We start from the raw sequence: 26,655 nt of genomic DNA on the forward strand, positions 1-26,655 counted from the left end.
CCTGCACTCCTTACAAAAGCATCATGTAAACTTGACTTAAGAAGGCTTTTCCAGATTTTCTGATCTGCCACTCTTTTATGGATTCTGTGCTGTTTCTTCTTTCTCTTCTCTCCTGCTGCCTACCAGAATGAGATTCATTCACGCCGTCTTCAAAGGAGTCTTATATATGTGGATCATCAGGTGGGATTTGCAGCGTTTGCTCGTGTGTGCTTTATTAATCTATTGCATATTCAACTTGTGCAATACTATTCGGGAAATGTTTATTTTAGAATTATCTTTGAAATGTAAGGCGAACGAGAACCTCTATTTTAGAGGGTTTTGAGTTTGTTGTGGAAATAAAATGCTTTTTATGTTTACTAACTTTAGCACACAGAGTAACGTTTATCGTTTAGAACAGTGGAAATTGTGGCGATGCTTAAATGTATACATGTTTATTTTAGGTTGACTTAATAGGAACTAACAAGAATTTGAAGTGCCGTGGAACATGTTCTCTAATACCTAAGTGTATGTATTCTTTGTTTAAACAATTGCGTTGGGATTACATCATAGTGTTTGACATTTTGAGGCTTTTGTGCACTGTAAACCCATAAAAACGTGTTCGTATGACAGTGAAGCACTAACTGCACAGTCGAAATTGAAGTCTGTAGCTTTGGCCAAGGCAGAGTATTTCTGTGACTGTGCGCCTCACTCCATTCGCTGGGAATTGTTTCCAACTGGTGAGGTTCTCTTCAAGAATCTGCACTATCTGATGCACTGCCTTGAGTGACAGGACACCAGGAACCTTCAGAGTCGAACTAGAGAGAGTATTTTATTAGTCATGCGAGGGATGTGGAACTAAATTCCAGTTTTTGGTTGGACGTCAATGAAGGATTACTTAGCCAAGGAAATGTGGTCACTTTTCTGACAGTAAATCAGAAAATGTATTTGTAAATAATCAACAAGAGTTTTTATCTAGGATGTATGTGTTTATATGCATTGTGTTGCGATCTTGCAGTAGCTTTATGATTTTTTAATGAGGTTCTTGAATCGACTTTGGCCACACATCTGGATTTCCTAGAGTGGAAAGAACGTTTTTTAGGGGAACCTCCCTCCATCTTTGGAATACAACTATCTTTAGAGTCCTGGATGAACGATGTGGCTGGTGAAGGTCTGTAAAATAACTGCTCATACCCCAAAGGAAAACTGGAGTTTCTTCATGAATGCCAGCACCAGAGATTAGCTCTTAAAAAGATTTTCACAGCTAGTGAGTATAGGTAGGCAGTAGTGTTTAATTGAGTACCTTAAAATTGTGATCACATTTTGAGATGAGGGGCAATATTTTTGAAACCCGGTTACCGAGTCTGTACTACCTTCTCTTATAGGTTGGGCTTTTGTTTCTTAGAAAATGCAATAGGGAGCTTCACCCCTTATGATCTACTCGGTATGGCATGATAGTCACGTCAGATCCATATGGAAACCCAGGGATGTTGCTCAGAGAGCAATGGTTGCCTAGTATTCCTCCAAATATTGGTGATGCTTTTAATTTTTTTCTGTCAAGTTTTTTTTAAATGTAATAATGCCAATGGTAATCCACATCTAAATATCCCCAGCCTCATTTAATAGGCATGCAGTGCCCCACATAAGTAACATACTTATGTAAATTAATACATTTGCTTTCTTTAAAATTAGTCCGTTTCCTTAGTCACAGTGGAAAAATATCTAAGGAATTTGAACCACGCATACCAAGAATTAAAAAAATACAGCTTCATATTGGTTTTAAAATGCATACATTATTTCATACCATTGTTCATACATTTTACGCAAACGTTCATTCAATGACAGTGAAAATGAGCTATTTCCGTTCCAACCCACCCCAAGGACCTAGCTTAACCTGGCTTATTTATTTATCTACTTGATGTTTTGTTGTACAGCACTCATACTACTTCAGAGGCACTTAAGGGAAGGAGAATTGGTTTAAGAATAAAGTTTAAACAATACTCCTGTATTTCAGAGTAATACATCCCCAGACTAGTCAGAACTGATCTTAAAGGGATATGTTTTTTGCTTCCTTGAGAAGTAGGATCCAAGTACAGAGGTTAAACATGGTGGTATTCTTGCCAAATATTTTGAATTTAAACATGTAGAGGATTAAAAGGTTGTTACAAGTTGAGATTAGAGATTTGACAACCAGTGAAAATTGAAAGTCAGGTAAAATATCAGCGGTGGGATGTGGAGATTTGTGGATGATGGAGAGTGCTTTTGATTAGCCCTACTGAGAGGGCAGTGTAAATCAGTTACAGCAGTAGTGATGTACTTAAATTAGAGTCTGAGTTCATGCCTGATGTGTGGTACTAGACTCTCTAGAACTTAAAATGAAACATGGGTCTAGACAGGGAGCCCTTTGTGAATCCCAAAAACATGTTATGAACTCCTAACAAAGCATCAGGGTTCTGGTCTCCTACTCCATTGCTCAAATAATTTGTATTTCATGCATTTTGGAGCTTACTGTAGGCATGTAGCGTTGCTGCCTTGCAAGGAAGTAAACCTTTATAAATCATATTGTTTCAGAACCTGTCCAAATAGCAATTAGCAATGCAAGGGAACATCCGCCTGATGTATAGCCACCAGCCCCTTTGAAGCAAAACATGGAGTCGAAAAAAGCGTTATTTTTGTACTTAAAATGGCTTCATTGTATATAAATATTGTTGTTCTAATATAGTCATGATATCGATGCTGTGATGGTCGGGGTTCTTTAGTCAGGGTAGTGATGTGAGAAATAGGACTGTTTAAAGTATAGGAATGTTGTGGGAAATCATTTTTGTGACTGGCTTGTAGGGTAGGGCAGGTGCGTAAGCGGTCACTGTCAGACCGGTTTTGGGTGGGTGACTGTTGTTGGCTTTTCATTAAAACATAAAGCTAAATCAGGTACAGTATGCCTGTTGTAAATATGTGCAGCCCTGTCAGTTGTGTTTTATCCTTTGGTGTTCATCGAACAGGTGCTCTGCTACTTTTCGTTGATTTCTGGTACATACTTTTAACCTGCAGATACCTCATCTGTGCCCTGGTGCCAGACTGGATCCACATTTTTCAACCGCAATTGCTCCCATGCAACAGTAGGCCTTGCTTTGCCTCAGAAGTGACGGTGCAGAGCCTTATATAGGCGCAAACCCTGCTCACTGGCATTGGTTCCTTTCTTGCCATTCCCCAACTTTGTTAGTTATAATAACCTAAATTACCAAGAATTTCAGCAGTGTTCCAAGAAAAATATCTTCTCTCAAGACCACAGGCTTTAACAGTACCACGACTGCAGGAAGCAGATGTTGGTCAGAGATACACATGACCTTTACCTATGGTGCCTAGATTTCAGGCATGACTGAAAAGGCATGGGTCAAACGCTCGTAGACGCACTTGTAGGTGATTAAGGAGCGGGTAGCTAAACTCCAAGAACAACAAAAAAGAGTTGAGCTCAAAACCGTGATCCCGCTTAAAATGGTGAGGCCATTCCCGGGCCAAGTCTTGGTCTCACTCCAAGACTTCTGTGGAAATGTGGATTTTCCTGGTCAGTTATGTCCCCTATCTTGGACCCCAACGGTTCTATGTGCATGTCACAAGTACATGTATGTTCCCTCCAGTTCCAGTTTTGATGACGCAAACACATGTGCGTCCACCGTCAACATGTCCTCTGTCAGATCCGCCATGAATGGGCTGGATATTCGCTTCCTAAGTATGAAAGGCCACCGACTTTATATGGCTCAGTTACTCCATTTTTACAGTTCAGGCGAGTAGGCCCGATTCTGTCCTCAAGCCTTTCCCTGCTCTCTGCCTCTGACAGCTTCAACTTGAGCTCGCATCTGTATCCATGAACTTTGTCCTACTCCCTGTGCGGCTAACGGTGCCTGCCTCGGCCAGTTTTGCCTGCCTGCCAAGAAACCGTATTTCACCTTCGAATTATCTACTTTGCTCCTCAGCCGATGCATTCCTGTCTAGTAGTTTAAGTAAACATTCTTCCAGCTACCGAGCAAAAGGGCCCGGCCTCGCTGTCTTCATGCAAGTAATTCATAGCCCTGTTACCATGGAATATTCCTACCCCCTCGCATTCAGTGTAGACACTTAGACGCTTGTACACGCACGCACAGTCAGTATAGAATAGATTCTGTCCGAGAGTCCTTCTTTTATGGATAACATAGTTCTTTAAACATAGGATGTTAGATATGATTTGGGATTAGGTTGACTTGACCCCCCAGACTTCTTGTCTCCACATGTAGAGCTAAATGTCAAGTCCCCGTCACCCCCTAGTTACACGTCAATTACACGTCATACTGCTGCGCGCGCATCCATGCCAAGTATTATCTTATAGATCCACCTATACATGACATCACAACCAATCATGTTCCTTTTTACTCATTATTACACCCATTTTCGGTTACGCGGACCACACGTCAATTTCTTTATCAATTGTTACGCCTACTGTATTCACTTCATTATAATGTTTGGACTATAAAAGTTACTTCTTGTCAATAAAGTATGTACTTCACTTCCTGAACCCCCGTGGTGATGGAACTTGAGGCATCCGATTATAATCGCTTATTGGAATAAAGCCCATTCCGAAACTCTAATATCACGGATTCTGCCTCTCATTTTACTGAGCTATTTTATAATGTTTCTGTATCAAATTCAGTCCCGGTAAAGGAATTTTTATTTACCACATGATGGCGCCCGAACAGGGACACTTTCTCATCTCACGCGCCGGCGGTGCGTTGCAGGCCCGGTCTCCTGCCACAGCTGGACGGACAATAACGCGTACCAGCAGGATTTCCTGTATCTCCCTCCGGTCAAGCGGGGGCGACTGAGACTGCGATCAACACCCAGACGAGGCGGTGAGAAGTGCGAAGTATCCCGACCAGAGCCTAGCTGAGAGAGCAAGATCCGAGGTATACAGAGACCCACCAGTCCGAAGTCAAGCCCAGTGTCCGACGAGTCGAGTCGAGTCCGGTCCGGTTCAAGTTACTGAGGCCTTCCGTTTCCGAAGCTACCCGGTGAGTACCATTGCTGGGGAGGCATTTCTGACGTGCACATAGGTTGTGCCGGTCAAGACGGGTTTGGGTACACAAATCCGGTCTGCACTGTTTTAGCAGTGTATCTGTACTGTTTAGCAGTATATCAAGTATTCCGAAGTATTCCGAAGTGTCTAGTTATTGTCTAGTTATTATCGAGAATTAAGCTTGGTGATTAGTTATGCAGACGATCATCATTGTTGTTTCAGTTAAAGGTTTAATGTTAAATGTTTAAAGTGTTTAAGTATGTTCTGAATATCGTGGTATGAATGACTGTTCATTATCGTGTTTATTGTATTAAGTCTGTTCAAATTCAAGTATCAGGTCAAAATCAAGTATAAGGTCAGTTCTCAATATGCCGCTCTTTTCGAAATTAAGACAGATCACTACCAGAAAAGGGGTTCTCGAAGAAGCCGTCCCTATTCCTCCTAGGGACACTCCAGGGCACTTTATGTATCACAAACATGGCTTAGACGCTATATTATTTCTTGATTTATGGGTAGACTATACCAAGGGATTACCAGAAAGTCAGAGGTGGCCCACAGCGGGGACCTGGGATGCAGAGTGCATCATGAAAGTCGAGGAAGCGTTATGGAAAAGGAAGGTCAGACAGTCACAGAAAGACGCCGTTGAATTATGGCGTAAAGAATCACATAGACGAACAGAAAAAGCACGTAGACAGGAAGAGAAGAGTAAAGAGAATTCCAATAAAGTTCGAGAGAATCTATTAATTGAGGAAGGTATCCGAGTAAAATCAGAACAAGTAGACAGACAAAGAAATGCCCTTATGAATGGTATGTATCCCCTTCTGGCCGAAGGATTACCTAAGGCTACTCCAGAAATACTAAAGGACTTGCCAACCCCATTATTCCCAATCAAGGTACATCCTAAGGGGCATCCTAGAACCGCAGAAGATGTTTTTCTTTCCTCATATTTAGATGACGCAGCACCCGAGTATGCTAATTCCGCCCCACGTAGACCGCATACCAGGGAGGTCCAACACCAAGATCCAGCACCCGTATCCCTGCAGCAACAAATCGAGTCACAAGTTCCGGCAAGCACATCTGTTCCTGTATCTGTTCCTACAAGTACTTCTATGGCTGTGTCCACACCTGTAGTTGCTGTGTCACGTTCAACGAATCCTTTTACACCCGACGCCCCAGATGGGGCCGCGGGAGGAGCTACCAATATCTTTTTTACGCCACCCAGAATAAATAAACTTACCTTTCAAGAGTCAGCGCATTCACGTACACCCAAACTCCTTAGTACCCGTGCGCTTAAGGAACTTCTTATAGATTGTAGATATGACCCGGTGCCTGGAAAAGAGGACGAAATGACCCTAGCATCATTGCGTATCAGACGAGCCGCGGTGTATTTAGCGAAGTTACCAGGAATGACTGCGCATCTAGATAATATATATCATTTTGTCCAAACGGGGCGAGATCCAGAATGTATTTACAGAGCCATGGAATACCAGAAAGTAGAGATACAGGGGGAACTGTTACGTTTCCTCATAAACTGTGTGATCAGAAATCAAGACCGACCGGGGGTAGACCCGGAAGCAATGAAAATTCTTACAAGATGGAGCCAGAATATATCGGAAGGGAGACATGATAAACAAAACTGTATAATAGCCATGTGCCGAAAGATCCGTAAAGAAATAGAACGCCTACACGAAGAGCGATTAGAGGTAGACGAGTTCGAACAAAACGAGGAAGAAGGGTCAGGACTGCCCACAGGACAGTCGGACACCATAGCCTATGTAGGTAGAGGAAGATCTTGTAATAGGAATCAGACTAGATATCATACTGACTCAATACATCCGATATGTCCAGATAATAACAGGAATTTTCAAATACCTATAATTAATATAAGGTCTAACGAACATTCGTTCCAAACCGCCGACAAACTACTCCGAGAACGAAGGGGTTATCATTTTCTCGATTCTATGGATGAACAAGATTTAGCAAGGGCAGCTGTCCACTGGGTGGACAGTCCCGGAAAATATAGTGATGAGACAGTAGTACGCACATTTTTGAATCTCACCCCAGATGAGCAGAGGTTAGCTGGGATTTATATGATTCAACAACTCATTATACTATATCAGAGTCAGCATTCGGACCCTGGTCCCTTACCTGACATATTGACTGAATTGCTTATGAAGAAATGGAGAGGTCCAGGTACCAAATTAATTAAAGAAATTCTAGTATCTAGAAAGCAGTATATTCTTTTTGTATGCTCAGAGCATGTCTCATTGCCTGTCAAGGAAAGAACGACGTATCACCTGGATAGACAGAATCCCTTACGAGAAGTACACCCAATAAAAGGCGAGGACAATGAGTTTAAACGTGTATTTGTATATACGCCTATATCGAAAATAGAATTGTTGGAAATGAAGAAAGTAGTACCCAGTCATGACAAAGACCCAGCGGGTTTTCACCGAGAAATCAAAGACATGTTACTCATGGGAGAGTATACCTACCCCGACGTTATGACAATATTAAAGGTGTTGATGCCTGCTGGCATTTATGAGAAACTCAAGGAAAAAGAGTGGGAGGTAGGTGATCAAAAGATAGAATGGTCAGCACTAGAAGCAGAAGAAAGGGCCCGAGGTCCAGGTTCGGGGCTTGGGGACAAAACTAAAGCACTACCAGGTCTACTAGTACAGGTACTGCCACGTTTATTAACTACGAAAAAGGAAGATTGGGGTACAATTTCAGCCTGTAAACAGAAGCAAGATGAAGACACTAGCGATTACTATGCCCGATTCGAGAAATGTTTTGGTATAAATAGTGGCATAAAAGCAAGTAGCGAATCATACCCGCATCTGTTTGTAACAAAATTAGTGGAAAATGCCCTGCCCCCAGTAAAGAATAGAGTATTAAAATTCGAGAGTACCTGGCAAGGTAACACTCCAACACAAATGTTACAAATGTTACAGTACCACCACAATAGAATTAAAGAGGAACAAGAACATGAACACAGACGCATGAAAGACACGAAAATGAAAATGCTAGTTTCCCAGACAGTTCCAGCTGAAGGACATAAAAAGGGTATGACACATTCCGATTCAGCAGGACCTGTAAAAGGGACATGCAATTATTGTAAAAAGCCAGGTCATTACGTACACGATTGTCCAGTTTTAAAACATAATATCGCCATAGGTAAAACACAAGAAAGATCACGGCCACTTAGACAAGATCAGAATGAACAAGGAGCTACGCAGCATGCCCAGGCCATGCCAGCCGCACAACAGCCAATACAGTTTGTGCCAGCTGCACCACCGTTGCCTGCTGCTGCCACACAGACAACAACACGACAAATGTATCAGACCGCACAGTATGAATATCCCGAGTATCAGCGTTACGCATGAACAAGCCTAGAGAGGGAAGTTGACTTACCCCTTATTGAAATCCCAGTAGACCAAGAAGGACCTTATGTACATAGTGAATTATTAGGCCAAGATAGAAAATTTCTACTCGATACAGGGGCAAGTCGAACGACCATAAAACGTAGTGAAGTTCCAGGGGCACCCCTCTCAGGCTCACAGAATATTTCCCTTGGTTTTTCAGGAAAACCTATTGTTAATGAAGTGTCACAGCCTCTTCCACTTACGATAGGACCTCTGACCCGAACTACAGATTTATTGCTTACTAAATCATGCCCAGAAAATCTGTTAGGAATAAAAACGTTGAAAGCTCTAGGAGCCATAATATGTTGTTCTCCGGAAGGAGTAAGGTTGTTTTTACGTGATTTTAAAGGTCACTATGTATCTAGAGACATGGATCCCCGACTGCAGACTTTACCTACACATCTATGGGCACAAGGCCCTACTGATGTTGGTTGCATGAGTATTACACACTAAAGGCAGGAGTGGTGCTACCACGAATGCGACAATACAAGTTACCACCAGATGCTGTAGTGGCTTTACTACAAATCATTGAAGAGCTTATTGCCCAAGGAGTAGTTGTAGAAACAGACTCCAATGTATGTAATTCACCAATAATTCCGATTCTTAAACGAACAGATCCTACAGCTCCGCCAGTATACCGATTGGTTATTGATCTGCGCGAGTTAAACAAATGCATTGTGCCACAATTTCCTGTGGTTCCAGATATCTCGTCATTATTGACAGCTATTGATTCCGAAGCAACATTCTTTACTGTAATTGATCTCAAGAATGCCTTTTTCAGTGTCCCAATAGATCCGGAAAGCCAATATTTGTTCGGATTTAGTTTAAATGGGCGTAGCTTTAAATTCTCCCGCGCACCTCAAGGATTTACAGAAAGCCCCAGCATCTATAGCCAAGCACTGAAACGAGAACTTGACAGTATACACATGCCAGTTAACACTGCCCTGCTTCAATATGTCGATGATCTGCTGATCACCGCTAGAAGCGAACCCGAATGTGAGAAAGCATCACTGACAGTTTTACAATTTCTAGCCGAAAAGGGGCACAAGGTGTCCCCTTCTAAGCTGCAATTCTGTGTCCAGCGAGTTATTTATCTTGGTCACTCGCTGTCCAAGGAGGGAAGGCAGCTTACACCCGACCGCATTCAGTTAATAGCTAACATGCCAATACCCAAGACACAAAAGGAAGTACGGGCTTTCATAGGCCTCACTTCATATTGTAGGCAGTGGATCCCTCAGTATGCATTTCTAGCAAAACCACTCATTCAGTTAACCACACAGGAGGCAGCCACATCGACTGTTCTCCCTTGGACTCAGGAACACACACAAGCTTTTGAAAGCCTAAAGAAAGCTTTATGTCAAGCACCCGTTTTAGCAACGCCATGTTACAGAAAACAGTTTACACTCTTTGTTACAGAACGCGAAGGTACTGCTTTGTCAGTACTCACACAGGATCAAGCAGGAGCACACAAACCATGTGCTTATTTCTCTAGTACATTAGATCCCGTAGCTCAGGCTTTGCCTGCGTGCCTGAAATCAGTAGCAGCGACAGCTTTAGCAATCAGACAAAGCGATGCCATAGTGTTAGGACATCCATTGACAGTTCAAGTACCACACGCAGTAGAGGTTCTTGTAAATAGAACACAAACACAACACTTGACCATAGCACGACTTACAGGGTATGAACTTACATTGTTTCAGCCACATATAGAAATCAGACGCTGTAACACCTTGAATCCTGCCACACTTTTACCTGTAATCGGAACAGACCCACTAGCCCATGACTGTATTGAAGTTATTACAATAACAACAAAACCCAGACAAGACTTAACCGATGTCCCATTGCCAGATCCAGACCTGACCTTGTATGTAGATGGTTCATGCATGAGAACAAGTACAGGAGAGTTAGTAGCCGCTTACGCAGTCACAACAGATACTGAAGTCATTGAAACTAATCGCATAAACACTTTGTCAGCTCAAGCCGCAGAACTTATCGCTCTGACACAAGCCTGTATTCAAGCCATGAATAAAAAAGTCAACATATACACTGACTCACGTTATGCATTCGGAGTTGTACACGACTTCGGCGTGCTGTGGCGAGAGAGAGGTTATTTAACTTCCCACGGTGCCCACATTCAGCACGGACCCCTCATTCATGCATTATTAGATGCAATACATCTACCCACTGAAATATCAATTATGAAATGTAAGGCTCATACGAAGGTTACTGATATCATTTCCCAAGGCAATGATCTAGCCGACAGAACAGCTAAAGTGACTGCTCAAACTCAAACCCCCGACATGACAAAGACAATAGTCCCGACACCGACACGTTGTATGACAGTTAAAGATCCTACTCTTGACGTAATTGACATACAGACACATGCTACACCAGACGAAATAAAGAAATGGACTGAATTAGGAGGGATCCAAACGGACCAAGGATGGATGATGAAGGAAAAGTCTGTATGGTTCCTTCCTGATTCAATGGTCCAAGTTATAATTAACACTATACATAGTCCAGCACATCTAGGAGAAAAAGCTATGCTAGACAGCATTCAACACATTTGGTTCAATAAACATTTACGAGCAGCAGCAAAACAAAAGGTTCGTACCTGTATGATCTGTTGTCAGTTCAACCCAGGAAAAAGCGTTCCCGTAGAACAGGGTGGATTTCATACTCCTAATCATCCTTTTGAAGTACTCCAGATGGATTATATCCAGATGGAACGATGCAGAGGATTCAAATATGTTCTCGTAGTTGTTTGCGCTCTGTCCCGTTGGACGGAGGCATACCCGGTTTCAGATTACACTGCCCCGACTACTGCCAAACAGTTAGTTCGAGAATTCTTCCCACGGTACGGTTTACCACGTGCTGTCTACTCAGATAACGGCCAGCCGTTCTCATCCGAATTAATGAAACACGTTTCACTTCTGTTAGGTTATCAGTGGAAATTCCACTGTGTCCGACACCCCGAGGCAGCAGGTCTCGTAGAAAGACATAACCAGATACTGAAAATTAGAATGTCCAAAATATGCAGAGAGAAAGGTGTCGACTGGGTAGTAGCGTTACCAGTTGCACTCTTTTACATGAGAATGGTAGCACATTCACGAACAGGGCTATCCCCGTATGAGGTGATCTTCGGTAGACCACCAAATATGTGGGGGACGCCCGTACCACGCAAAATAACTGATATTGACTGTAATATGCTGACAGATTACTTGGCTTCCTTGATGTCTGCACTACAATCTTCTCGTTCACAGGTAGCTGCAGCTTTTCCCGACAACACTGAGGTGAAACCCCATGACGTTGTTCCGGGTAATCTTGTCTTTGTGAGGAATTTCGACCGAAAGACTCAGCTGGAGCCCAGGTGGAAAGCACCCAAGTTGGTCCTGTTGACCACAAGAACAGCCGTGAAGATCGAGGGCCGCAAGGGCTGGATTCATTCAAGCCACATCAAGAAATTTCGTGGACCATCCTCGGATATAGACACTGTGCCCTGCACTCCCTCACAGACTGATTCAAAACTTCCTTTGGTGGAAAAAACTGAAAGCGAACTTTACAAAGTTAAGTTAAGGCCTAGGACGTCAGACGGTTTGATTGTTTAAGTCCTCCCCTAGGTGAAGCGGTTGAATCTGTCTCTGACATGTATCCTCTAGACCTGAATCATGAACAATCACGAAAAATGATGAAACGACAGGCGTATTGTAAATCACTGCGTAGCCATTGTATAGGGACCTTATTAATTTTGTTTTCCCTAAGTCTTTTAATAATTATTACCAGTATGTTGTTGCACATATATTACCCTATTGCCAGAAATGTTCACAATGTTATTGCAGAACATTCTTTTAGTGACTTACCTCCGCATGAATTGTCTTATAGACTTGCGCTGCGCAATAACACTTTCATTAGTATGTTACATCATTCCCATCAGACTAGTAATGCCACCAATTGTTGGGTGTGTGGCCGACTCCCTCCCTATCAGAATTATGAAGGAGTCCTGCCTTTCTTTCCACATCCATTTACACATAATGGCTCCTGTGGAGCATGGTTCAGTTTAATCAATTCCATAGACTCAGACACAGCAGTTTACCAAGATCATTGGATATGGGGAAACCTGAACCTAGTTTTACTCAAAGTCTGCTACCCTGACAAGGAGGGTCGCCCCAAAAGAACAGGAACTGATCTAGAAAATGAAGTGTATGGATTAGGTAATTTTACACCTAATCTCATGATTCTAAATGTCGTATCCGAAGTTGAGCTAGTCTTACCCACCATGTCAGTATTCCCAGCAAAAGGTGAATTGTGTGTAAGAAAGGTTGGTTCCATACATATGGGCCATAGTAAATGCACTACTATAGTAGAATTCAGTGATCAAGGAAAATCTTCATTCAGAGCTTCTCGCCACTCCTACTTTATATGTGGTCAGACTGCATATATGCGTCTACCTCTAGATTGGGATGGTACCTGCTACATAGCATTCCTTTTGCCACCTGTTTTCCTAGCTCCTCCTGATTATTACAGAAATATTCATTTAGTACACAACAGAGAACGGAGAGATCTCCCCATTGTCGATTACACTGAGACGGCATGGGATAAGTATGTAGATTTTAATAAAGGCATCTTTCCCTATATAGGTACTGTTACTAATAGTAAGCTGATACGTAGATTAACTAGAACCCTTGAAGCAGTAGTGAATGAGACTATTTCCGCCTTAGGCAATTTAACGGAAGAGCAGTCTGCTATGCGGATTGTTGTGCTTCAAAATCGTCTTGTCCTTGACGTCATCCTGGCTGATAGGGGCGGAGCTTGTAGGGTCATCGGATCAAGCTGTTGCGTATTCATACCAGAAAATTCGCCATCTGTATATAAAGCCATCACTCGCCTTCATAAGATTGTAAGCCAGATACACCAGAACCCAGGCACTTGGACTTGGTCCAGTTGGTTTTGGAATGCGGTATCAGCCTGGGGATGGAGAGTTCTATCCTTCCTAGGTATTGGCCTTCTCATACTATTCAGTTGCTGTCTATGTCTGCAATGTGGACCAGCGATTTGTGGTCTGTGTGCCACATCATGTATTCCACATCAAGATTTTCATTCAAGATTCCGGAAGAAGAAAGAAGAACAAATGATGCTATATGAACAGATCAATGGATTGATGAAGATTGATATCTCTTGAAGGGCAAGGAGGGGACAAGGAGGGAATGTGGAAATGTGGATTTTCCTGGTCAGTTATGTCCCCTATCTTGGACCCCAACGGTTCTATGTGCATGTCACAAGTACATGTATGTTCCCTCCAGTTCCAGTTTTGATGACGCAAACACATGTGCGTCCACCGTCAACATGTCCTCTGTCAGATCCGCCATGAATGGGCTGGATATTCGCTTCCTAAGTATGAAAGGCCACCGACTTTATATGGCTCAGTTACTCCATTTTTACAGTTCAGGCGAGTAGGCCCGATTCTGTCCTCAAGCCTTTCCCTGCTCTCTGCCTCTGACAGCTTCAACTTGAGCTCGCATCTGTATCCATGAACTTTGTCCTACTCCCTGTGCGGCTAACGGTGCCTGCCTCGGCCAGTTTTGCCTGCCTGCCAAGAAACCGTATTTCACCTTCGAATTATCTACTTTGCTCCTCAGCCGATGCATTCCTGTCTAGTAGTTTAAGTAAACATTCTTCCAGCTACCGAGCAAAAGGGCCCGGCCTCGCTGTCTTCATGCAAGTAATTCATAGCCCTGTTACCATGGAATATTCCTACCCCCTCGCATTCAGTGTAGACACTTGTACACGCACGCACAGTCAGTATAGAATAGATTCTGTCCGAGAGTCCTTCTTTTATGGATAACATAGTTCTTTAAACATAGGATGTTAGATATGATTTGGGATTAGGTTGACTTGACCCCCCAGACTTCTTGTCTCCACATGTAGAGCTAAATGTCAAGTCCCCGTCACCCCCTAGTTACACGTCAATTACACGTCATACTGCTGCGCGCGCATCCATGCCAAGTATTATCTTATAGATCCACCTATACATGACATCACAACCAATCATGTTCCTTTTTACTCATTATTACACCCATTTTCGGTTACGCGGACCACACGTCAATTTCTTTATCAATTGTTACGCCTACTGTATTCACTTCATTATAATGTTTGGACTATAAAAGTTACTTCTTGTCAATAAAGTATGTACTTCACTTCCTGAACCCCCGTGGTGATGGAACTTGAGGCATCCGATTATAATCGCTTATTGCAATAAAGCCCATTCCGAAACTCTAATATCACGGATTCTGCCTCTCATTTTACTGAGCTATTTTATAATGTTTCTGTATCAAATTCAGTCCCGGTAAAGGAATTTTTATTTACCACACTTCATCTAAGTCCAGATCCAAGTAGCTCAATGGGTGCAAAATGGCGTAGCAGAGTTTGTTTCTCCTCTCACCACTCCCACACAGTGGCAAAGCCACAATCCATGGCTCACCTCCACTGGCATCATCCAACTCCGAGCCTATTCCTAGGTTTGTCATGGGTGGTCCAGAGTTACCCAGGCCATCATCGACCCCGCAGCAGCCTGAGCTCCTCAAAGAGGCCATGCCACAGATTTTCGAAACTCTGTTGGCTCCTTTTGGAGCGCCTTGAGCCATGTGGAGCCCCCCAGTGGCACTTTTGAAAAATTGCCCTTCCTAATCACCGTCTGTCCCCAATGAGCCTTCCTCCAGCTCCTTGCCAGTGCAGCCTATGTCTCCAACCCAGCTCCAGAGGCCACCACGTCCTTATCACACCTCTGCTCAAGTGGCCCCCATTCCAGTCCTGATGCTTATTTCCATCCAAGAACCTGCATTTGCCAGAACCCAGCACATATTGTGCTGCAAATTAAGCAAAACTTAACCTTCAACATTAGATGATCTCTATCCTCTTCCTTGACACCACGACCCCAGGAGACTGGAGGCCATCAAAACGTACCACATGATGAGGGCCGCTATGTGAAGATGGTCTACGTGCGCCCCCTCACTATATACTGATGCGGGATTGAACATGAACTTGAGGCATTCTAGAGGTCTTAACACTTCTCCTGAGACTGTATTTGAATCCCCATAAGGCCAGAATCCTGGAAAACAAAGACCCTGAAGGCTAACCTGGCCAGCACAGCTGCTGTCATTCTTGCAGAAGATGCACTGGAAGAAGTTGAGGAGGGCTTCACCTGCCTGGGCAGTGTCATAGACAAGCAGGGTGGCACATACATCAATCTCAAGGCAAGAATCGGCAAAGCAAGGGCTGCCTTAATTCAGCTAAAGAAGATCTGGCACTCCCAGAGCATCATGCAGCAAACCAAAATCAGGCTGTTTAGCACCAATGTAAAATCGGTTCTTTTGTATGGAGCAAAAACTTGAAGAACAGCAGTGACTACCACCAACAAAGTACAAACCCTTAACACCTGTCTGAGAAAAATCCTCCAAATCCGCAGGAGAGACACCATCAGCAGCAACAACCTATGCCAGCAGACTTTCGAACTCCCTACACATGAAAAACCCCATGCAAAATCGCTTGGACTGGATAGGTCACACCCTCCACAAGTCTGTGTCAAACACCAAAAGGCAAGCCCTGATCTGGAACCCTCCAGGGAAAAGCAAAAGAGTAAGACCAAGAAACACCTGATGCCAAGACTTTTAGAAGTTGGCCTGGTATATGCTGTCCACTAGTTATAGTGGGCACCTTGCACCAGTCCAAACAACCCCTATTAATGATAGGTTTAAAGACCACCTTTATTGAAAGCTATCCTAGTGGTAGCTATGGAGAGCAGCCTTCAGGCTAAGTCTTGAAGTAGTGTAAAGCAGCTTGGTTTACCAGATTATAACCTCCTGAATCACTAAATGGAAGGAGAACCACACAAGGTGTGTGTGTGTATATATGTGTGTGTATATATATATATATATATATGTGTGTGTATTTATTTCTAAACACTCTACTAATCCCTTTATGAGATTAGAGCGCCAGGCACACAATAATACAGTTAAAAAACAACAGTAAAAAGCACAATATACAATGGGCCCTAGGTGGCGGACCAAACCATATATTAAGAAAGTGGTATAAGAACCACGACTTGACTAGACACCGTGCCTAGAGCACGTAGAATCACTGGGACCCCAAGGAACCACCCAAGGTAGTGACACAGGAGACCCCCGGGAGACGTGTGCAGTGTGAGAATACAGCCGCGAGCCCCATACTATTCTATGGGCAAGTCGCGGTTGGAATTTTAGGAGTTACGGACACTTAGGAGAGGACTTTAAGCAAACCCCTTTAGACTTGGGGGGGTGAGTTCTAGGGCCAGCACCCACAAGAGCACCGTAGTACTCGAGTTACCTCACCCAGGGAAGCCGGGTGCATAGGTGTCAAATGGTGTCGGGAATCGTCGTTTATTTCAGTGATCTGCTGCAAAGTGCTGCTGCCGGGTAGGAGAGAAGTGTCCGGTGTGATCCAAGCCTGGATCGAAGATCAGAAGAACCTGAAAGCAGAGGATACAGAGTCTGGGTCACTTACCAGTGACCAGGGGCACGATAGACGAATGCCCACCGATGTCGGGTGTTTCAGGTGCAAAGAGGTGAAGCTTGACTCTGCAGGCACGAGGACCAGGAGGCGTCGACGACGACCAGGAGCTGGATTTAAGCTGTCCCACGAAGGATGTCAAGTGCTGCTGTGTCGGTGCCCGGATAGGACCCAAAAAGCCTTGGCAACAGCAACCCACGCAGGAAGAGAAAAGATGCTTCAGTGCGGAACAGCAAGATCCTGGGGACTCCCCAAGCAATGGAAAGTCAGGGCACGTCTGGAGCAACCAGGTAAGCCCAATTAGAAGTAAAGTTGCCTTCACAGGGACCCACCAGTCGACGGACTAGGGACCTCGAGAGAAAACACAAAGGGCCAGCTCACGGAACACACGTGGAGTGTAGGCAGGCAATCTTCGGTACAAATGTTGCTTGGGGTCATGGCTACAAGTAACCCAAAGCTCAGCTGTAGGAGTCGTTGGAAAGCTGATGCTTCTGCAAATGGTTGCGGTGTCCAGGGTTTCGGGTTGCACCCACCTCCTGTGTTGCAAAGTTCTTCGGAGTCCGGCGGGAGCTTCGGAGATGCAAACCGGACAGATGCGTCTTTGGTGCCTGCCAAGCAGGGGAGTAACTCCTTTACTCCAAGGGAGATTCTTCAGTCATCTAGTTCAGTGGAGATCGTTGTAGTTCCAGGATTCAGTATCGGAGTTTCGACCAGGTGTAATCTAAAGTCCTGTAGCCAGGGGTTCCTTTCTTATACCCAAGGAAGGGGTTGGACAAACTCTAGGGACCCACCTATGGGAGGGTCAGGAAAGAGGGGTGGCTACACCCATTTCCTTTGTCCAGTTTTGCTCCAGAGCAGGGGCTGATAGCCCCTGCAACCAGTTTGAACTGGACTATGCACAGGGACACCAAATGTGCCCCCAGTGCTGAACTTCAAAGCACTCTTGGAGTGCACCCACCCAGCCCCAATACACTAAAGCCTGTCTGGGAGGGGGTGAAGCATCCCCTGCCAGAGTTTTGTCCCGCAGCAGGAGGGCAGACTCGTGCCTGTGGCTGGCAGCATCCATTTTGTGATGCCAGGGCTCTGTTAGCTGGTACCGGGTGTACCGGTGCTGTCATGTCTCTCCCTCTAGAAGGGTGGGATCATGCTCCCACACACCAGTTACTGGTGTGGGGGAATGATTCCAAGGTGTTTGACACCAGACACGGCATGTTTCCGTGCAGCCATCCCAAAGTTAGCATTTACCATTTGGTTATAATGCCCTTAAGAGTATATGGTTTGGCTGCATCACAAACCACCCCGGAATAAAGGTTCCGAAGGCTGCAGAGGGGCTCTGCTCATGCATGGGCACCCTCTCACATAAAACCCAACACCCGGCCTTCAGGATTAGTAAGTCCTGCCATAGGAGTGACTGATAGGTTTATATGTGCAGTGATATGGAGAGATATAGTGAACCTGTATCTCAGTAAGGGGTGCATGCACCACCTTACCTAGGCTGCAGTAGCAGTCCTGTGGTGTCATTTTGGAAGGCTTCCTAGGGATGGCATAATACATGCTGCAGCCCCTGGTAGGCTTCTGGGGTACCTATTCCCTGGGTACATAGTATACCATATACTAGGGACTTATAAGGGTACCCCAGAATCCAATCTGGAGTGTACCTAAAGTACTTTTAATCAATTTAAGGTAGAAAGCAGATAGTCTGGCTACGATCCTGCTATTCAGGACCCCAACCTAAGTCGAAAACCAGCAAAACACCAGGAAAAAAGTGGGGGCAACCATGCAGTCAGATTCCACCTTCCTACAAAGACCTCAAGGCTGACTCTAAGGAGATGGGCTGAACCTGATGTCCGATTGAAAGAAAAGCTCATGACAGAGATGGCTGGAAGGATCCTGGTTAACAGCCTATACCCCAGTAGGAGTAGAATCAGGAACATGCATGAACTAGTTTTTTTTTTAATTTATTTACTTGAGTTTTATATAGCGCTGGCTAGACCCGGAGGTATCAGAGCGCTTTACATAAGGGAACAGCGAGTTAAAAGTTGCAAAAACATTCATATTAATTACAGAGTGATTAAACATTCAATACAGGAGTTATTCGCAAACATGAAAAACATGATCCAAAAGGCTAGGGAGGGCTGGGAGTCCATGGGAAGGAGACAGCAGCGAGGAAAGAGACGAGACATATGTCCGAAGTCCGCCTGGGTAGGTGACGGCCGTAGCGGTGTGCCATAGCCAGTCTCCCCTATAGCTGTCGGAGCAGCTCCACCGGGAGTCGGTCATGCGGTTCGGACTTCCCTCGGATAGGAGTGAGGATCAGGAAGAGACCGAAGGTCTTAAGTCCAGTGACGGTCGCGTGAAGGTGGCAGGAGTGGCAGGATAGGCAAGGGTGTGTAGCTTGGCTGCCATCTTATACTCAGGCAAGTCGAGTCTATTGATCACCATGACTCTGTAGCTGGGATTGTCTCTAGTCGTATGTTTGAATACTCAGCTGAGCCAATTTTCCTAGTCGAACATCGGGATCCCCTTGTCTAATGGGACATCTTCCCTTTCCGGTAGGGCTACCTTGGAGGGCGCCATTTTGGGGTCAGGCTCGTCGCTTTTCAAATGAACAGTATTTGCTGAGTTTTATAGGGGATTAGTTTAGGCTCCAGCAGGACCTCTGAAGCCACATTGGGGTTGCATGTGGCAGTTTACCGCTCCCCCACTCACCGCCTTTGAAGCGTGTCCGTTGTGGATCTCAGGGAGCAGCTGCAGGTCGTGCTTGTTTGCCCCTTCTTCTCCAGCCGCAACCGTACTTTGTACGCAGAGTGAGATAGTACAGGGCAGCGGAATCACCCCAGTGGAGTCAGCTGGCACAATCAAGGTGAGGACCGAGGGAGGGGGTTGATGATGGCTGGTTGGGACGGAGGTCGGTGATATCACAGCGCGCTTCCATCGGCATGAGGTGCTTGCTTAAATCTCCCCCGGCACTATCATGGCTGATTCAGTGGGAGGGAGGTTGCAGTCAATATATCTGCGGATATCGCTCGGAGAAAGGCAGAATTGGTTTCCGTGTGAGCCGCCTACATTCCGGTTTCGGAAACATAGTTGCGGGTGGTGAAGGAAGGCGATGGAAACGCCATTCTGGGGGCTGTAGGAGGGTTCGCAACGGAGCAGTCGATCCAAGCGGCCATGATGGGAGCTGGCTGCTCCCTCCAACTAGTGTGCTGCATGTTTGGTTGTCTGCAGATTACTAGAAGTACTTGATTTTCAAATACTGAAAGGAAAGCCACTTTCTGTACAGAGATCGTACTGCCATTTAATGAGGCCTTAATGGAATCCCTCATGGAGGACGCCATATATGGGTCCCCCAGTTAGTTGGCCAGTGGCTAGACGACATAGGCCGTCCCCCTGGAGCAACATTAAGGGCCATAAATGCTATTGTTAATGTGCCCTTGGGCTTCTCATCATTGATGCTTACTGCACAAGCAAGAGTGTCCTGTGGATTCAAGAGGGTGTATTGCTTTGACAACGAGCCACTTGCGATCCCAATTGTTGGGCCGAAATTAATGCATACTGATAACTGACTATCGCTGTATCTCTGTGAACAAGCGAAAGGAGGTTAACTGGTGCTAAGTGTTGTCCTTATGAACACAGATGATTATCAAAAGGAATCTAAAAGACTTGCAATTACCAACCCTTAATAAGAGACGCTGGATCTTCAAATGATCATCAAAAACATGGCAGAAGAAGCGGTTCAAGCTGAATGGATAACCAAGGAAGAAGACAATTTTTGGAATACTAAATAACCCTGCATTCCTGCCTTCTATATTCACACTGCAATTCATTAAAAAAAACTTTACACCACCAGGTCCGTTACATTGTCTCTAGAATCGGGCCTGTTCGCAAACCATTGGCAAAATTTGCTTTTGACCCGCCCCGACACTCTTTCTGCAAAAAACAGTGCTTTATCCACCACCCTTCTTGTATCCGAGATAGCAACGAGGTCGACAAAGTGCTTTTGGGTCTTCAGCTTGATCAGTTAACTCCCATTTTGGTCACCATGGATATTGAATCCTTGTACATCAATTTTCTGCTGGCAATTACCGTGATGACCACAGAAAGAGCCATCAGATTCATTGAATAGTTTTACGATATTCTCTTGTCTTTGTTCTACCGTACATTAAACTAGTGCTAACTAGAAATTACTTTCAGCTTGAGCAGGATCTAATTTTGAGCAGGATGATTGTTTGTCCTCCCCATACACGACTGGCAATCCATAACTTCATATCGATGGGTGCTACTGACTCTTGAAAGAGGTTATGTGCTGCCACTCAGCATCGTCACAGCTGTCCCTATGCATGTTCCAGCAGATCATGCATCCCTACTCCTGCATAGCCAAAGGAGCCATAGCGAGGGTTCCAGAAGCAGAGAATGGTGAGGGGTGTTACTCCCACTAGTTTTTGATGCCCAAGAAACCTGGATGGCGCAGGCCGATTTTGGGATCTTCATCCTCTGAATGCCTTCCTACTGAAGGGCAAATTCAAAATGTTCACTCTGTTTCCGGTACTTTCTTCCATGAATCTCTGGGATTGGATAGTATCCTTCAACTAGCAGGGCATGTATTTTTATGTTATAACACTCATTTCAAGAAAGGGTCCAAGGGAAATAATTTTTAAAGACCAAGCAGAACAAAGTCCCCAACCTACATAACACAATAATAGAACTACTACTGGTCTAGGGAAAAAAATTAGGAAGAAGGGTTAAACCACCACAAACTATCAAACTAAATTCTATAGAAGAGTATTCCTATGAGGATAGAATCCCATCACCCACTTTCGTGGCAAAGCTTCATCATTTGGGATCCCACTGGGTGATAACCCAGTGTATCTGTGTGCTACAACCCTCTAGAATATCGAAGGGAGCAAACAGTTAAACCACAAATAGTTGATAACAATATGCCCAAGATGAGTTGTCTCAAATTTATATCATGGGTGAGGGTTGCAGTGCAAAAAAAGGTTGGTGCAAAAATTGTGGTGTTTTAAAATTGACTACTAAGATACAGAATTTTTTTATTTTTATTAAGTGATATCTTAGTGTCAAAAGATAAAAACGGTGCGTGACAGTTTGTAACAAATAACTGTTTGAAGGCCATATATAATGGCAGGTCAGGTCTACATGTTTCAGCTCAAGGGTATTTTTGTCCCTAGCTTTCGTCAGGACCTCTGAGTGATGGAACGCTACTGCAAATTAGTGTTAGTGTACAAAACTAACAAAAGCGAACAAAAAAATGGTTGGAAAAATACAACCTGTCTTAATCCTGTGCGTGTCAATTGAAAACCTGTCACAGGAGTGATAGTTGCAATCCTGCAAGAAAGACCGAGATTATATATAAAACTTCCTAAGAACGTTATCAATATATTTGTTGTGATAAAAACAAACATCCTAGTCCAGCATATCTTATTTATGCATCATTTCCTTGTATCCACTGGTATACTACCAACAAATTGATTAAGAAATTAATGCACTTACCCGGCTTTTTGCGGGAGTGCTCCTCACCTCACCTGGCATCCGCTCAGGGTAGGAGGCACCGCTCTAAAAGTTAGGGTATAAACATAGCGATTGTATCAGAGTCTGTAAGTTCTCTGAATTTGTCGTTATCCCCAAATAGTTACTTATTTGCCCCCAATAATGGTCACCAAGGCATATTCACAACAAACTCCTCGATAGTGTGCTCAATCCATAAAAACTCAGACTGACAATGAAGCAAAGCATTTAGACTCCACGAGTCAAAAGTATATGTTATAATAGTCACTGAACAAGCCAGTCCTAAATCAATGTTATATCTTATTGTTTCGTGTGTTCAAAAATAGCAGGCTACTACCAATAGCTCTTACATATAACAAGATCCGCTTGCTTATTTATTTGATGGTTGGAATAAGGGGAAAAAAAGACATAAAATCCCAAGTTATATGTATAATATGTCTGAGAGCCCCTGAACAACCATTTTATGTGTGCAATAAATCGAAATTAGGTTGCATACTGAATTAGATGAGTGAATTCAAAACCAAGACAAACACAATATTTAAACCTTGGCAAAATATATTGATTCGGTGCGAGCTTAATTGAAATATGCATGAACTGCCCGGAACGCGAAAACGCGTCTTACCTGTCCGTCGGTACCTCTGGCTTGTGCTAAGCCGGAAGGGAAGGTAACCGACGGCACAGGAGACGCGCTTTTCAGTAACCGCCTGCCAATCAACAGCTGACGGGTCAACGTTCAATGACGCATGACGCGCAAGCGAGTGCGTCATGACGTATTACAGAATCCCTCGCGCGAAGCGCATAAACCGAAAATATCTGGGCATTGTAGTCCTCTATAATATTTAACCAAGCTCAGAAAACGGGCTCATCTTCGGAAAAAGAGTTCAAAAATTAGATCGGATTGGGGGCGGGTACCCAATGAGCCGGAATTTATGGTAAATACTTATATCTAAATACTCAACCTACAAGGTTAATTATAAGACCTGCGTAATTAATTGAGAATGACTCACATGCTAAATAAGATACTTTCGAAAATTGAAATAAAAACATATTGTTCGAGGCATATGAGCTGCAGATTGTACACTTAGCATAGGTCGCCATCTGGTGTTGGGCCCGGATGTTTGCAGTTTGTTTTTGTTCTTGGACAGTCTTTGGAAGTCACGAGTTTGGTGACTCCTCCTTCGGTCCGTACTGCGCATGGGCTTCGGCTCCATCCTCAGATTGTTTTTTTCCGCCATCGGGCTCGGATGTGATACTTCGTGCTCCGGCTTCGAACTTCTACGGTTCCAGCCTCGACGGAAAATCCTCGATTCTTCGAGTTCCTTCATCATCTTCATCTCTCGAAGCGGCACTTTTCTCCATCCCGTACATCGACACCGGCCTTCGGGCCCTCCGCGACTCCGGTCCCGGCCGATGGAAAGGACTCCGTTCAAAAAGTGCCCAAAATGTGGGTCTAAATTTCCCCACACCGACCTCCATCAGGTGTGTAACCTTTGCCTCTCTCCGGAACACGAGGCTAGAGACTGCCCCGCCTGCAAGTCTTTTCGATCGAAGAAGACCATCCGAGATCGAAGAGCTCGACGCACCATGGCACACTCATCCTCGGCAGCTCCACCGGACATCTTCGGAGACGACGCCGAAACTTCGGGGCAAACACACACCGAGCAGGAGGAAGACGTCGTCAGCGCTTCCGAGGCCGACGACTCCGACGTGGAGGACGTTACACCAGCGCAGCGGGCTGTGAGTACTATGCCCCCTCCCACCCCCGCGCCGAAAACCAAAGAGACTCAGGTTACTCCCTCGCCTGCCGGCCTGGGCAAAACCAAAACCAAAACTTCGATCACCCCACCTTCGGGCCCGGTGTCGAAGCACCCAAAGTCTCATGGCAGCTCGGGATCGAGCCAGCCGACACCCGGTGCCGAAAAACAGCATCCGGCACCGAAGACTGCAAAATCCAGCTCGACTCCGAAACCACCGGTGCCGAAGCCTGGACACTCGGTGCCGACCAAACACAAACACAAATCTGTCGGCACCGACGCTCCGGCGCCGAAACATCCTTCGACGCCGAAACACCCGGAGACCTCAAAAAAGCATGGCGCACACAGACCATCGAAACCCCCGGTTCCGAAATCACCGGTGCCGACAGACGACTCGACACCGCTGGCTCTGTTTACACCAGACCCTTTACAAAAGACTTTGTCCAAAGATCCAAAGACTGGGCTTTTGACTTTAACTACCAAGAAAAGACGCCTTGATGCTCCGGCTCCTCCTCCTCCACCCAAAAGGAAGGACTCTGCTACTTCTCCCCTCAGAGTGCCCTCCCCACCACCGCCTCCCCTACCCACTCCACCGCCTCCACCGCCTCCACCTCACAGGTCTCCGCCACGTTTACCTCACTACGATCCGGCCCCATCCCCAGATCCGGATGATGGGGATCCGGACAATTACCCGGCGGACGCCCCAATGGATCCCACTCCACCAGGGACCCCAGATCCATGGGAGGATTACAATAACCCTGATATACCCAATGTACCTCAGGACGACCTATACCCATCAAGGCCGTCTCCTCCAGAGGACTCCTTAGGGTTTCATCATTTAGTGCAGAGAGCAGCACACTACCATGGGGTGGACATGCACAGTGAACCAGTAGAAGAAGACTTCCTACTGGATACATTTGATATACAAGACAAATCTACTTCCATTTTACCCATGCTTAAGGGTGTCACCAAGCACGCTACAGAGGTGTTCAAAGACCCTGTCAGAGCCAGAGTACTAAACCCTAGAATAGAGAAGAAGTACAAGGCGGCACCCACAGACCCTGCTTACATCAAGGGCCCTGCTCCCCTAGATTCCCTAGTTGTCTCCACAGCTAGAAAGCGGGCTAACTCCCAATCCTCAGGAGATGCCCCACCGCCAGACAAAGAATCTAAACTTCTGGACGCGTCTGGTAAACGCACCGCCTCCCAAGCTGCAAACATGTGGCGCATTGCAAACACACAAGCACTGCTTGCGCGATATGATAGAGCACACTATGACGAACTAGAGGCTCTTATGCAGCACCTTCCAGAAAAATACAAGCACAAGGCTCATGACCTTATACAGGAGGGTAAACTAATCACAAACACCTCCATTAAGTGTGCCCTCGATGCAGCCGACACTGCTTCTAGGGCCATAAATACCAGTGTCCTGCTTCGCCGCCACGCCTGGCTCAGGATCTCAGGGTTCAAACCTGAAGTCCAGGCATCCATACTCAATCACCCCTTTGACCAGGAAACACTCTTTGGGCCAAAGGTAGACGAAGCGCTCGAAAAGATGAAGAAAGACACAGACACAGCAAAGTCTATGGGGGCACTCCAAACACAAGCCTCCAAACGTTCCTTTCGACGCTCGTCCTTTCGTGGCACAGGTAGAGGCTCCTCCACCGATAACGCCTCTACCTCCTACAAGTCCCCTCCTCAAAATACCTTTTCAAAGGGCAATCAGAGAGGTGGTTACAGGGGTAACAACAATAAGGGCAGGGGCAAAACCAACAACACCCGTTCTGCCACCCCCCCCGCACAATGACTCCCCTCCGCTCCCCCCAGACCATTCCACTCCGGTCGGGGGCAGACTACAAAACTTTATCCACGTATGGGAGTCCATAACATCGGACAAATGGGTGACCCAAATCATTCGGTCAGGGTACTGTCTAGAGCTAACATCTACCCCACCCAATATCTCACCAAGGCACCGTCCAATGTCTCAAGAACATTCCACACTGCTCAAACAAGAGGTACTTTCACTCCTGCAAAAACATGCTATAGAGCAGGTCCCCATCAACCAACGAAATCTAGGGGTCTACTCTCTATATTTCTTAATACCAAAGAGAGACGAGACCCTCAGACCCATTCTGGACCTCCGGCCTCTAAATGCCTACATACACTCAGACCATTTTCACATGGTCACTCTACAACAAGTCCTCCCACTCCTCTGCCAGGGAGACTTTCTCACAACCTTGGATCTGAAAGACGCATACTTTCACATTCCAATACACCCCTCTCACAGGAAATACCTCAGGTTCGTGGTGGACGGGCAACATTACCAATTCATGGTTCTCCCCTTCGGGGTCACCACCGCACCACGGGTGTTTACCAAATGCCTAGCAGT

General features: G+C 45.3%; 1 protein-coding gene across 17 annotated transcripts in view; it reads left to right on the plus strand.

Annotated features, from left to right (window-relative positions):
• Positions 1-26,655, plus strand: part of PLEKHA5 (pleckstrin homology domain containing A5) — a 1,155,627-nt gene that overhangs the window by 903,401 nt on the left and 225,571 nt on the right. For 11 of the 17 annotated variants that reach the window (XM_085652691.1, XM_085652692.1, XM_085652698.1 and 8 more), the window contains one exon: positions 127-180. The exons of the other annotated variants lie outside the window; for them this stretch is intronic. In XM_085652691.1, the coding sequence (XP_085508817.1) occupies positions 127-180 (54 nt within the window). The remainder of the gene's footprint in view (positions 1-126; positions 181-26,655) is intronic. 17 annotated transcript variants of the gene reach the window in all.

The sequence above is a fragment of the Triturus cristatus genome, chromosome 4_1, assembly GCF_964204655.1.
Source record: "Triturus cristatus chromosome 4_1, aTriCri1.1, whole genome shotgun sequence".
In the NCBI taxonomy this organism is placed as follows: Eukaryota; Metazoa; Chordata; class Amphibia; order Caudata; family Salamandridae; genus Triturus; species Triturus cristatus.